Raw genomic sequence first — 13,374 nt, 5'->3', positions numbered from 1 at the left:
GGGGGGGCGGGCTGTGGGACCTCTAGCACGGTGGGGGGCAGGCTGTGGGACCTCCAGCTCTGGGGTGGGGGGGCGGGCTGTGGGACCTCCAGCTCTGGGGTGGGGGGGGCGGGCTGTGGGACCTCTAGCCTGTGGGGGGTGGGCTGTGGGACCTCCAGCTCTGGAGTTGAGGGGGCGGGCTATGGGACCTCCAGCTCTGGGGGGCGGGAGCCATGTTGGAGGCTGGGTCCCGGCCATCGAGGCACATCACATTGGTGCTGGAAAAGGTGGCACCACATGGTCTAGGCTGAGATGCTCGGGGGAGGAGGTCACAGCAGCTGTGGGAGTTGGGCTCCAGACGATTTAGCTCTAAGGGAGCAGGTAACATCAATGAAAACCAGCCTCTTGTTTTCTAGATCCTTCTGTTGCTAATCTAGCACCTTCTTCAGTGTCTTTGGTGTCTCTGTGATCAGGAATATACTTTGGTTTAATGGAAAAAATATTCAGCCGGTCCATTACTTTTCCCAAATCTCTCTGCCTGCCCCAACTCAAACCAAAAATGAGTTACAAATCGTGTCATCTGAGCCTTTTTGCACAGAGGGACGTTGTGTGCCGTCCATACTCAAATCAAAAAGGAAAATTCCTCATTTTTGCAAAATGCCTGTGGTTATTTTAAGACTGGTCTTCCGAGAACTTGGAGAGCTTTCTTACGGTCATTCTGTGTGTGGAATCACTACCAACTCATCTTACAGAGAAGAAGGAAGTCCGCAATTTTTGTTCCGACAAGTGTCTGTCGTAGTCAGTTTGGGCCGCAGCTATAGACTTGGGGCTCAAACAACAGAAGTGGATTCCTCACGGTTCTGGTGGCTGGGAGTCTGAGACCAGCGCCTGACTGGTCCAGGGTTGGGGAGAACCCGCTTCCTGGCTGGCAGATGGCCATCTGGAGGGAGCCTCATGTGTTGGAGAGAAAGGGAGAGAGAGAGAGAAGGAATCACGAGAGGGCTAATCCCACCACAGAGTCTGCATCCTCGTGACCGAACCGCCTCCCCGAGTCCCCCTCCTCCCACCATCACACCGGGAGCTAGATTTTCAGTGTCAGAATTTGGGGCACACCCATTTATTCCATGGTAATCCCCAGCAGACAGTGCGACCCACTAACTCCAGAAAGTGGGAGAATGAAGCATCTTCTGAAGGCCCCAGCCCGTGCCGGGGAGCAGACTCCCTAGACTCTCCAGCCTCCGTCCACTCTCGCTCTCAAACTCGGGTTATGATGGTGGCGGCATAGGATAGATCCTTTTATCGATTTGTCCTATGCCTGGAACAAGTTGCTGACCCACCCTAACGTAACCTAATGAATTTGAAGAATATTGTATGGAAACTAGGATAGGAAATGCCAGAGACCTTCACCAGCTTCCAGAGGGGAAGAGACAAAGCGCCGGGGGAGACGGTGTCGTGGCATCAGCACATCTCTCACCAGTAGCAACACCTTCACCACCTCCTTTTCGTGTGTGGTGTTCTAGCCAAGGGTTTAATCTCTGTTCCCGCCCTGGTCCTGCCATGGGCCCCTGTCCCCGTGCCCCTCCAGGGACAAGCGTACCTCCCACGTGGAGAGGAGAAAGCCCACATCCGCCTTCATCTGACCTTTTTGACCCTTCTGTAATCTTCCCTCCCATTCCCTTGTTTGAAGTTATGTCTAAAAGGGGGACATATATTTACCAGGAATGAATGTTTCCAGAAAAGTAAACTTGCCCACATTAGAATTTAATAGAGGGTAAAATAGAGGCCTGCTTTCTCAAAATTTGGAAATAATAATTTTTTTTTTTAATATTTTTTTTTCAACGTTTTTTATTTATTTTTGGGACAAAGAGAGACAGAGCATGAACGGGGGAGGGGCAGAGAGAGAGGGAGACACAGAATCGGAAACAGGCTCCAGGCTCCGAGCCATCAGCCCAGAGCCCGACGCGGGGCTCGAACTCACGGACCGCGAGATCGTGACCTGGCTGAAGTCGGACGCTTAACCGACTGCGCCACCCAGGCGCCCCTGGAAATAATAATTTTTAAAAAATTTTTAAAATCTTTATTTATTTTTGAGAGAAAGAGAGAGAGAGAGAGCATGAGCGGAGGAGGGGCAGAGAGAGAGGGACACACAGAATGTGAAGCAGGTTCCAGGCTCAGAGCTGGCAGCACAGAGCCCGACGCGGGGCTCAAACTCATGAACCATGAGATCATGACCTGAGCCAAAGTCAGAAGCTTAGCTGACTGAGCCATCCAGGCGCCCCTCGAAATGATAACTATGTCTTTAAATACGATCCAAATAAATTGTATAAGCCCATATATTTTTCTCCTCTGTCAGCCAAGTCCTTCCATAGGTATGAATCTCAAATGTCGCACTAAAAATACACATTTGTGGGGGTTCGTCTATTTTTAAGAGACACAAAGCCATGCACTGTCACTAGTAGAGTGATTTATGCTCATTTTCATCGGGGACGGATTTATTCTTTCAGCAGCCAGAGCTCCAGCTACGTGTCCTGTGCTCAAGAACTTTCCTGGTTGACTGAGAAAACCCGGGCACTCTCTGCCCTTTAGACAGTTTAGCAACAAAAGGGAAGAGTCACGGCAGCAGCTGACTTTAGACAGACGAAGGCAGAGCGCGTGGGCCTCTGACCCGAACCTGAGCTAGTTACCGCGAGTCGCCACAGGAGCCGCTGACCACCCAGGCCCGGGCGGCGAGATGCACCTCCTCGCCGAGTGACCGGGTGACCGTGCTTTGTGGACGACACGTCCTCCCAAGGCCGTTTTCCATCCACCTGCGTCCAGGTCCAGCCCTCGAGGCGGCCCCCCGGCCCGAAGTGTGGGGTGATTGCCGAGACACCGGCCTGGTCCCTCCCGGCCCCGTCTGGTTTGGGTTTAGCCGCAGGGCTGCTGAGCCCCGGTCTCCGGGCACCTGTTGCCAAGCCGCTTTCCCTGGCGTCTCCCAGGCGGACGTGAGATACGCCTGTTCATCAACCTCAGCTTCTTTTCCTGTGGCTCCTCTGTCATTTGTTACAGGGCCCCCCAGCCCAGAACCCAGAGGGCAGAGTGACAATCACGTCCCCCTCCCCTGCGTCAGCCGCCCCCTCCTGGACCGTGTGGTGCCTCCAGGAACCTCTGCGGGAAGCTGTGTTCTCGTCCTCAGACCTTGACCAGCGCTCGTGTCACGAGGGACCTCGCCCGGGAGGGAGCCACACTCCCCTTGGCCCTCCGTTCTTGACCGGCCATGTCTCATCAGCGACCGAGATACGTCCGCCAGAGCTGTAAGGCCTTGGGGCCGCACCTCGTCCGTCCCACTGCTCGGAAAGGGGGGCCGGCCGGGCCAGGGCAGGCCTCCAGGGTGGGTGTCTGGGGGGGGGGCAGGTCCCCCCGTGAGGCTCCTCAGGGTGCTTCCCGAGATCTGCTCCCACCTCAGCCAAGCTGGTCCTGGGGTGGATGCTGCCGGGCCATGGTGGGGACACGCGCGAGCGTGGGGGGGGGGGGACGCGTGCTAGGTGCCAGTGGCCCTTCCCCCCCTGCTCCCCAAAGGTCTCTGGCATGTTTCTCCTCCACGTGTCAAATGAATGCCTCCTGTTACAAAAAGAAGCTAGTCCCAACCCTGAGGACACGCACGCTGTGACTGCTGGAGGTTTTATTAGATGCTCAGCGTTTTGCGTTCGCTGCCTGTGTTGTAGGAGCGCTGCTGGGCTGGGGGCTTGTGGGGGTTTGGCAGCTGCCTGGGGCTCACAGACCTGTTGTCTCTTATTTCAGATCTAGGGGCAGAGGGGTGAGCAGGTGTGAGGCGGGCGAGGGGTTGCTGGCTGGGGCTGACTGCGCCCTTGGAAACAGCGCTGAACCCGGCCCGCTGTTGCAGTGCTGGGACCTAGGACAGTGCAGTGAACACTCTCGTGTCCCAAGCCCTGGGGACAGTTCCTGCACATTTACCAAATCCTAGCTGGTCCCCACCAGCTGACACCAGCTCCCTCTTGACGCCCTAAGGTGCAGTTCTTGTTTCCTGACTCATCTGCACTCTTCTCTCTTCCCTTTAATGTTAAATTAACCTTCTGTCTTTATCATGCTCCTCCCCACCCCTATGTTTGTGCATAATGATGAGGTCCAGAGCATGCTTTCCCAGAACATGGCACTAGGGCACATTGAGTATTTTTTAAAGTCTTTTTATTAAATTTTTAAATGTGTATTTATTTTTGAGAGAGAGAGAGAGAGAGAGAGAGAGAGTGCAGGGGAGGGGCAGAGAGAGAGGGAGACACAGAATCCAAAGCAGGCTCCAGGCTCTGAGCTGTCAGCACAGAGCCCGACGCGGGGCTCGAACCCACGAACCACGAGATCATGACCTGAGCCGAAGTTAGACACTTAACCGACTCAGCCACCCAGGTGTCCCTTTTTAAAGTCTATTTTTATTTGTTTTGAGAGAAAGAGAGCGAATGCATGCAAGTGAGGGAGGGACAGAGAGAGAGAGGGAGAGAGAGAGAGAGAGAGAGGCAGAGAGAGAGAGAGAGAGAATGAGTGAGGGAAGGGCAGAGAGAGGGAGACACAGAATCCGAAGTGGGTTCCAGGCTCTGAGCTGTCAGCACGGAGCCCCACACGGGGCTTGAACTCACAGTGAGATCATGATGAGCCGAAGTTGGACGCTTAACCCACTGAGTCCCCCAGGAGCCCTGGAGTATTGAGTATTTTAAAGTGGAGAAATTTGGGGACAGCTGTTTCAGGAAGGACTCTACCCCCCCTGGCACAGGCCAGGTCCTCTGGGGCCGCCTCGTCCCGGGCTCGGGCCCTGGACGGGGGACAGGTGTGTGTGTGGGGGGAGTGGGGACACGTCTGCTCTGTCCGTTTGCAACGAGGTAGCTCCAGGGTGTGGTGGGCTTTGTGCTTGAGTTCACGTTGTTTTTCCACTTTTGTTCAGAGTCTGTGCAGTGACCCATAACTTTTTTGGGTGTCATGTGATGGAAATATAAAGACAAAGTACAGAAGCTAGAGTTTTCCCTTAACGTGTATTTTATTCTATTTTATTTTTTTAAATTATTTTTTTTAATTATTATTATTTTAACGTTTATTTATTTTTGAGACAGAGAGAGACAGAGCATGAAAGGGGGAGGGTCAGAGAGAGGGAGACACAGAATCTGAAACAGGCTCCAGGCTCTGAGCTGTCAGCACAGAGCCCGACGCGGGGCTCGAACTCACGGACCGCGAGATCATGACCTGAGCCGAAGTCGGCCGCCCAACCGACCGAGCCACCCAGGCGCCCCTTAACGTGTATTTTAAATCTTACCCCTGAGACCCTGGCTCCCCGCCTTGCTCTGCTGTGCTGAATGTCTGTGGCCAGGGACCCTGGAGGTGGGGCAGGGGGTGGGGGGGAGGTAGGTGCGGAGAGCCGGGAAAGCCGGGCATCCTCTGTGCTTTGGGCTGGGGGTTCCTTGTGTTCTGGAGGGTGGGGAATGGACAGTAGGTGTCCAGGAGGGGACTGAGGAGGAGTCTGGGCTCCGTCTGGGGTCTGGGGGGGGTCCCCAGGGGCCCAGCCCTAGAGCGGCCTCCTCTCCAACCGGCTCTCCTGCTCCTCCCCCTCTGCCCGTGTTCTGTGTCCTCCTGCTTTTAACACCCTCGGGGCAGCTCAAGACCTTCTAGAAACCTCACTACACTCAGGCTTTTTATTTATTTACTCAAAAAATTTTTGAAGTAGGCCAGCTTCAGACAAAGGAGCCAGAGAACAAAGGGTCCCCGACACCTCTGCCCACTCTCTTGCTTTGCCTCCAGGCCCCCAGGCTTTCCCGTCATTCCCCCAACCTTTCCCTCTGCCTCCAGTGTCCCCCTCCTCCCTCTCCCTGAGGCCGGCCCCCCGCTGCCCATGCAGGGGTGCGGCTCACCAGGTCACCTTGACGGACCCCAGCCTCACTGCCACCCAGGTGGTTACACTTCTGTTCCCTGCACTATTCACTCGTAGCATCACAAGCGTCTCACTCGTGAGCCTTTGTCACCAATGTTTAACGGCTCCGTAGCATCCTAAAAAGTGCACTTACCATGAATTGTTCAATCGTTCCTCCAAAATAGGACTTATAAGTTATTTTCATTTGCCTCGGTGCATGTATAATTGCAATTGTTTTGGTATTTTAGGATAGACCTCTGCAATTATTGGGCCAAAATGTGAATCTCATAAGGTCTTTGACATGACTGCTAAAGTGCTTCCCAAAGTGTTGACAACAGTCCCAGCCTCGTTGCTCCTCAGGGGGAGTGGCTTTCTGGTGACAAGATGCCAGACTTAAGGCACGACAGCGGCTCACGGACATGCCACCTCCTACGTCAACCTCGTTTGGTCCTTGGGCAGGGTCTTTGACCGAGCTGCACCTGCTGTCTGAGGGAGACCATCCCTCCTGTCCTGGTCACTCCAGGAAGCTGGCCCAGATGTTACCCGTGAGATCTCAGACAGCGCCAGCCGGCCGGGCGGGTGCTCAGGTGGCCCTGATGCTTGAGGACGTGGAGGACCCCCCACCCCCTCCCCGGGATACAGTTTGGATTTAACAAAGATCACCCGGCCTCTTCCTCAAACGTTGTATTTTGGGGGATTGTGTCTATATAGGAGGGCGTTTCTGGAATTTTAAAGGGTGACTTTTACCAGCATAAGTGAAGGAAAGGGGGTGATGCAGCGACGTGTCATGTCTGAAGGGCAACTTGTCTTATGGGTGGTCCCTGCCAGTAGCTTGAAGTTAAGAGTGGGTGACTGAGCAGCAGGGCTGATCATGGGGGGTGACACAGTGCCCCGGGAAGGGAGCTGCAGGGGCGCACAGGGCATCACTCAGAGCACCTGAGCCACTGGGCCGTGGCTGTGAGGCTAAGCCAACCTCGGCAGGGTCTGCAAACCCACTGCCCTGGACGCACTGCCCTGCCCTGCCTCCCGGGCCCAGGACTTTGCAGGAACACGGCCGTCAGGCCCCAGAGCCGGCTGTGTCCCTCAGGGTGTGGGATAAGGGAGAACCGTAAAGGAGACTGTCGGCTCGGCTGGAACGTGTGGATACGGTGCGAGGAGGACGTCGTATCGCGTGTGGTAATCGCGCTGTGGTTGTGCGGGACAACGAGCCTGTCCCGGGAGACACCTGCGTGCAGACATGACGTGTCCTCACAAGAGCGAGGACAGGAGCGGAGGCAAACGTGGCCGAGCGGCCTTGCGCGGCAGCAAGGGGCAGGGAGCGTCCTCAGCTGCGCGGACGGCTTCGAGAAACCATCTACGGGGAGCCCTCGCGGAGGGAGGCGCCCCCCGAGAGAGGCCGACCCTGAAGCCACCGGCTCTGGGGCCACTGGCTCCTCGTGGGCCCAGACGCCGTTTCCAGACTCAAGTGAAGACGCGGACCCTGGGTAGAGATCCATCGTGCTACAAATGTGGCAACACCGTTTTTATTTAGAGTAAGATGTGTTAACATCCAGCATGACAAAATTTGTACAAAGTTCACAATTTAAAAATGAAGTATCACTGCAACTTGTGATTCCACACATTTATAGCAAAATGAAAGTGTCAACAAACCCATGCCGTGTAGTACAAAAATAAATCAAACTTCAGTTCCACAGAGAGCACAATAAATATTTATACAAAATTCTGTCTTCATAAATGGTTACTTAAATTAACTCAGAAATGAATACGAACAATAAGTTATAATAAATAAACTCTGATGACTCACAATAATTCTGTATGAAAGGTCAGCATTCTAATATGTGACACTTTGTGATCCCTATATAATAGTCACAGATAACTCTTGATTGGATATTATGTACCAACGTTAGATGAGCAGCAGATTTGTGCTTAAAACCCCTTTCCATTGTACATAGGTGATAACGAGAAGAATCCGGAACTGATACTAGCTATTACTCTACTAAAAGCATTACTATATTGGCAAAGAAGCTGCGGACACATCGCGGCAGGGAAACGCATTCGCCCACACGAACGGCAGGGCCCCCCCGGGAGCCCAGGGCCCCGACGGCGTACACGGCATCGGGTGACCGAGAAGCACCTCGCTTCAGCTCTCGAAAAGGCAATTCTGAGCACGGCAGCTGCAACTAATCGCACAACAGAAAGAGGGCGCTCTCCAGGGCGGGCGCTGCAGGGCCCCGGGAGGTCCGTCATCTTTCCCAGCTCGTTATTAACGTCCTCGCGGAAAACTGTGAGCGTTTGTACAGTGGACAGTATAAAGTGCCGCTGGGGGTGTACATATATTTATACACATATATATACCGAGGTTGAGTATTGTATCAGTATTTGCTGTGAGATCCCTGTAATCTCCCTTAGCAACATCGTCGGGTCAGCCGTGAGGGCTCCTGTCATCTTTCCAGGGCCGGCCTCGCGAGGCTGCTGACCCCGGGAATTGCACACCTCCGTACGGATATATAGGACAAGGTAAGTGCAAATAGTCGACTGGCACGTTGTGGGGACAATGACCCTGTAAGTCCTGTTCTGCTAAAAATATTTTTTTTTATTTTTACAAAACCCATCTTTTTTTTTTTTTTCATAACAAAATTTTAAAGTACTTCTGTACTTCCTGCATAACATCAAGACATGGAGGGAAGAGATGCCGTTACATGTAACTCAAGTCAACACCAGAAGACACAACACGCCGTCCTAGGGACTACTCGGAAGGGGAGGGCGCAGCAATGAAAAGTGGTCTTATGCATACATATAGTGCAGTCATTGGAAGAAAACAATCAAATCTCCAAGTATAAGCAAGTCTAGGATGATCTAGTGTAAAGCAAAAAAGTGCTGAAGTATAGGTAATTACTCTTAAAATCTGATTGCATTCGTTCTTAGAATAGGTCGTGACAAATCAAAGAGCAAGGCTCTGCAAAGGCCCTGTGGTCGCCGGGTCTCCAAGGGAAGGTGGAACAGAAAGGCCTGTGTGCGGGCACTCAGCGTCGGGCGTCCCCGCTGAGCTGCGCTCCGCCGCCCAGCAGAAAGCGCCCCGCGGTAGGACTCCCGCCTCATTTGCCTTATTCCCCGAATGTGAAGTCATAGTAACAGCAACAACGACAGTAATAATTTCTAAAGGTGGAAAGAGGGGAAATAAATACTCTGAAATTATCTCTGAACTTAAATTAGAGCACACAGGTTCTGTGAGACAGACGCCATTGCAAGGACAGACGCTTCAGAGGGGCACACAGCTCTTGGGGAGATAAGGGGAGGTTGCTCCAAAGTCTACCGACACTGGAAAGGGAAATCTTCGCGCTGTCCACCTCTCATAAGCCCCTGTCTTAACTGCAGTTCCCAGAGGCACACCATGTAATGCTCAGGAGTTAATTTAAAAGTGCTGTTTAAGCTGCTTTGAATCTTCTGCCAAGTTTCCATGGCTTGATGTTGTCTTACAATAAATTACTTATCTCATTTCTTACAGTTAATCCATATGCCATTTCCTTGGAATGCAAAAAACCTCATTTATTGCCCCCACCATACACCATCCTCCTAAAACAAACAAACAAAAAAATCACATAATATTTCCAAGCATTGTTCAAAAATAAAGCATTTTTTTGCAACCAATTCTTGCTATGAAACAATATGCACACAAAATGTTATTTCTTAAATTCCATAAAATCCTCCAACATGAGGCAAAATGATAATGTCTAAAAAGTGGCTGCGGGGTCACCACATGATCATTCAAAGCTGGGTTTCTTTTTTTTTTGTTTTTTGTTTTTTTTTTGTCCATTTCAGTTCAAAATACTAAAACATTTAATCACTAAAGCATTAAAAAGAATTTACACTCTATTTATTTTGATCCGCTTACCTCTTCAGAAATATATATACCCCCAAATGTGCATACATTAGCAGCTATAAACATTACATGGCATATCACACTATGTCAGCTTATATGAAAACGTACAAAATGTGAATGTATTGAAAACTATTCTGCAGGTACTATCTTTAAAGCAAGACATAAAATCATTATGAAGTCTTGTAAGCGTCACACTGTTTCAAACAGAAATAAATATAGAACACTTTCTGGTGAATCACAGCAGCAAAGAACAACAGGTCTCCTTTTAAACAACATCCCGTCACCTACAGCAGCTGCTCAGACCTGAATTCCTCTTACAGCTTGCTTTATATTTTCCAGTAGGGCTTTATTTTCTGGGCTCTGATAACGATCTTGATTTGTATACATGTCCGTCAAAGTAGTCACGTATGCATCAAAATTTTGTTCATTGATTGGATCCTACGAGATATTAAATAGTAGTTCATACACAACTTTTACTTTCTTAATAGGATATTCACATCAGCATAAAATAGTATCATAGCATAGTGCCGCCGTCTTTACGCTACGTAAAAGGCCTACTCAGAGCGTAAGTACTTAATCTTACGGGGAGCGCAGGATCTGCCCCACCGGTGCTTCTAGCCGCTAGCGCTACGGTTTTGGGGGCGGTGAGCGCAGACATCCAAAGTGTGGAGAACCATGAGCTTAGGCACAGAAGCAGACAGCGACTGCCTGTACGCCCGCCCTCAGTCACTTACCATGTGCGGCAGCTGGATGTTGGCTAGGCTGTGGATCAGGGACTGGCTCAGGTTGGCCAGCTCGTGCAGGAGAGACTCATTCTGCTGCTCGATTACTTTGTTCTCCTCTTCAATGGTCTTCAGGCTGCTCTCCATCGTGGTGATCTAGAAGGCACAAATTTGTGTGCCATGTAACAGGAGGGCGGGCCGTGGGGTGCGTGTGCCCCCACAGCGGCAGGCCTCGGCAGCCCGCCACCCAGAGGCCTGCTTCCCCCAGAAAGGTTTCGACGGTAAGAAGCGGTCGTTTTAAGGGTCCCGTTCTTACGCTTTTGATGCATTACCCTCGAAAATTTGCTAACTCGGCTACCGCTGCTTGTCTTTCCGGGGAGGGGCCGATGGGCTGGGCCGGCTTTTATTCTACGTTTTCACAGCTCTGTCCTCAGGCAGGACTGTCACCGAGGACCTCTCCCACGAGGTCGTCTCCAGCGACTACTCTGACCCCAACAACGCTGGGGCCAGCTCGTCCTGTTCAGCCTGAATCTAATTCTGCCCCCGGTTAGGTCCTAAACTGTAAAGTTACTCGTGAGGCAGGCGGCTGTCTGGTCCACAGGTGGCAGTGGGCCCTCGTCCACCTCCACGGGCGATCGCTGCCCCCTCCCCCCGGGTGGTACGCAGTAGGCGTTCTCCGCATCTGCAGGTGGAGACATGACCGCCTTCCTGGACTACCTGAGGCCTACCGGGCTTCTCTTAAATGAGAGGCTCAGGGGCCTTAGCGCCCCCCGGCCCTGCCTCCAGCCCACAGCCAGCGCTCACTGACCCAGCCCGAGCTGCCCCCACCCGCCTGGGCTGCTGGGCGTGCACGCAGCCCGGGCGAGGCAGGCAGGGCGCGCGGGCGACCCAGGGCACAGTTAGGGCCCAGGAAAACGGGCACCTGAACCCGGTTCTTCACGGGGAAGCCGCCTTCGCCCCTGAGTTACTTGCACCGCCCCTCAAACTCTGCCCCCCCCCCCCCCCCCCCGTTCTTCACGGAGCCCTTCCCTGCTCCCGTTAGCCCGCCTGCTGCTTCCTCGGAGAGCCAAGACCCGGGGCCTAAGGGGGGCCGCGGGCCGCAGCGGCGCGGGGGTACACGGGAGGGCTCTGGAAAACACCCACCCACGAGGATCTCCTGCAGGGATGCGCACCGTGTTCCCACAAGACCTCGGTTACTCCTGCACCGCTCATCAGCTCGGGCCCAAACTAAAGTGACCCGCCCCGGAAACACGTGGAGTTGGCCGCAGGGCAGGCTGCTGAGCAAAAGCAGGGCCAGCCCCGCCCACGTGCCCCAGCCCCGCCCCTGTCCCAGCCCAACTTCCTGTCCAGCCCCGCCCTCCTGTCCCAGCCCCGCCCTCCTGCCCCAGCCCCGCCTAGCTGCCCCAGCCCCGCCCTCCTGCCCCAGCCCCAACTTCCTGTTCAGCCCCGCCCCCTGTCCCCGCCCCGGCCACCTGCCCCAGCCCCAACTTCCTGCCCCCGCCCCACTCTTCTGCCCCAGCCCCGCCCCCTGCCCAGCCCCGCCCCCCTGCCCCTGCCCCAGCCCCGCCCTCCTGCCCCAGCTGTCTGAGGGTGGGGCTCTCCCCTGCTCTGGGAGGGGCTGTGGAAGAGAAGGAGGCGGAAGCGGAGACCTCTCCAGTCCGTCCTGGAGCCAGTAGGGAACCGGCTGTTGTGGCAAAGCCCAGCGGAAGAAAGGCCAGAGGTAACTCTGGTAGAAGGGGCCTACAAACCAAGAGGCCTGCACTGGTGGGGGTTCCAGGACTGGGGGTTTGGGCAGCCGGCCAGCAGCCTGGTTCTGCTGCCCATGAGCCATGTGGTTTCGGTCCCCTCCCTGTCCTCAGCTTGGGGACAAGGACACAGGTGTCCCTATCTGACAAGCACATCCTCTCTAAATGCTTGGGGAGCATCTAATCACTGTGGCAGAGCTGGGAGGCGCCGGGAAGGCCTGTGTGTGTGCATTCAAAATCTAGACAAGACTTGAGTGAAAAATGAGATTTATAAGCAAAATAGATGTAGCTAAGAATCACTGATTTGAGAATATTAGAAACATATGTAAGTCTTCATACTGTTCTGACCATTTCAAATGGAGAGACCGCCACTTTCGGTCTCCAGTTCTGGACCTGGGACCCGGGGAGAGGCTGGGGCCAGACCCGCCACCCAGAAGATGATCGGAAGCAGCAGAATCTCTTTCCACACTGAAGACTTGCATACAGCCCCAGCGTATGAACAGGCGAGGCAGCACTGGGCCCAGAGCCGCGGGCTCGGTCCCTGTCTCTCCGAGTCACCTGGGCAGGGCCTCAGGCCTGGATTTGCTGGGTCGGGGAGAACAGCAGGGAACGGACCATCTCAGTGGTTCGTCCGCCCAGACTGCTGGGCTGCATCCCCTGTGGTGTCTCTGTGCGGCCTGGTGGCCCCGGGAATGCTTGCCTTTACCTCTGGTCACTGATAGGGAGTGAGGGTGCCAGGGGTCATGGGAAACCCAGTGGCAGGACTACCAACCTTCTGGCACTTTCCGAGACAAGGTTGGGAGGCTAACTGTGCCCTGGCCAAAGTTTAGAAGGCAAAGGCACTCAGGGGCTGCTGGGTAGCGGGGCTCTTGTGGCCACAGCCTCATTTGTCCCTGAGCGCCGACTGGGGGTGGGAGGCTGCCAGGAATGAGCACGTATGCCTTCCTCCTGAGGGACACCAGGTCCGGGCTGCTCCTGGGCTGCTGAGTGCTGTCTCCGTGGCCGACGGACCGTGTCATCATTCAGCTGACCTGCCCTGCACCCTCCAGCCCCGGAAACTGTGGGCTCACGGACCCTGGCTCAGCGTGCTGCCGTCCCTTGAAGACACCGGGCTTGTATTCCAGAGACGAGGAGCCACCGAGGGACAGCAGCCAGGTCAGT

At 54.1% G+C, this 13,374-nt stretch overlaps 1 protein-coding gene across 1 annotated transcript; it reads right to left on the bottom strand.

Moving 5' to 3' along the window:
* Nucleotides 1–9,642: 9,642 nt before the first annotated feature.
* Nucleotides 9,643–11,700, bottom strand: LOC125918497 (myelin transcription factor 1-like protein). Its single transcript, XM_049624485.1, has 3 exons — nucleotides 11,612–11,700; nucleotides 10,481–10,624; nucleotides 9,643–10,184 (listed from the first exon to the last, which is right to left on the bottom strand). Exons 1-3 carry the CDS (start codon nucleotides 11,678–11,680, stop codon nucleotides 10,044–10,046), a joined length of 354 nt encoding a protein of 117 aa, XP_049480442.1. The 5' UTR covers nucleotides 11,681–11,700; the 3' UTR covers nucleotides 9,643–10,043.
* Between the last annotated feature and the right edge of the window lie 1,674 nt (nucleotides 11,701–13,374).

This window comes from Panthera uncia, unplaced genomic scaffold, assembly GCF_023721935.1.
Source record: "Panthera uncia isolate 11264 unplaced genomic scaffold, Puncia_PCG_1.0 HiC_scaffold_900, whole genome shotgun sequence".
In the NCBI taxonomy this organism is placed as follows: Eukaryota; Metazoa; Chordata; class Mammalia; order Carnivora; family Felidae; genus Panthera; species Panthera uncia.
This window is presented reverse-complemented; position numbering and strand designations above follow the sequence as displayed.

Excerpts from the sequence above, each read along its gene's own strand:
- LOC125918497 (XM_049624485.1), bottom strand. The coding sequence starts at position 11,680 with ATGAGCGGTGCAGGAGTAACCGAGGTCTTGTGGGAACACGGTGCGCAT. Across the intron at positions 10,625-11,611 it reads CCTGCAGGAGATCCTCGTGG|ATCACCACGATGGAGAGCAG; the intron begins GTGGGTGTTTTC and ends TGTGCCTTCTAG. Across the intron at positions 10,185-10,480 it reads ACATCCAGCTGCCGCACATG|GATCCAATCAATGAACAAAA; the intron begins GTAAGTGACTGA and ends AATATCTCGTAG.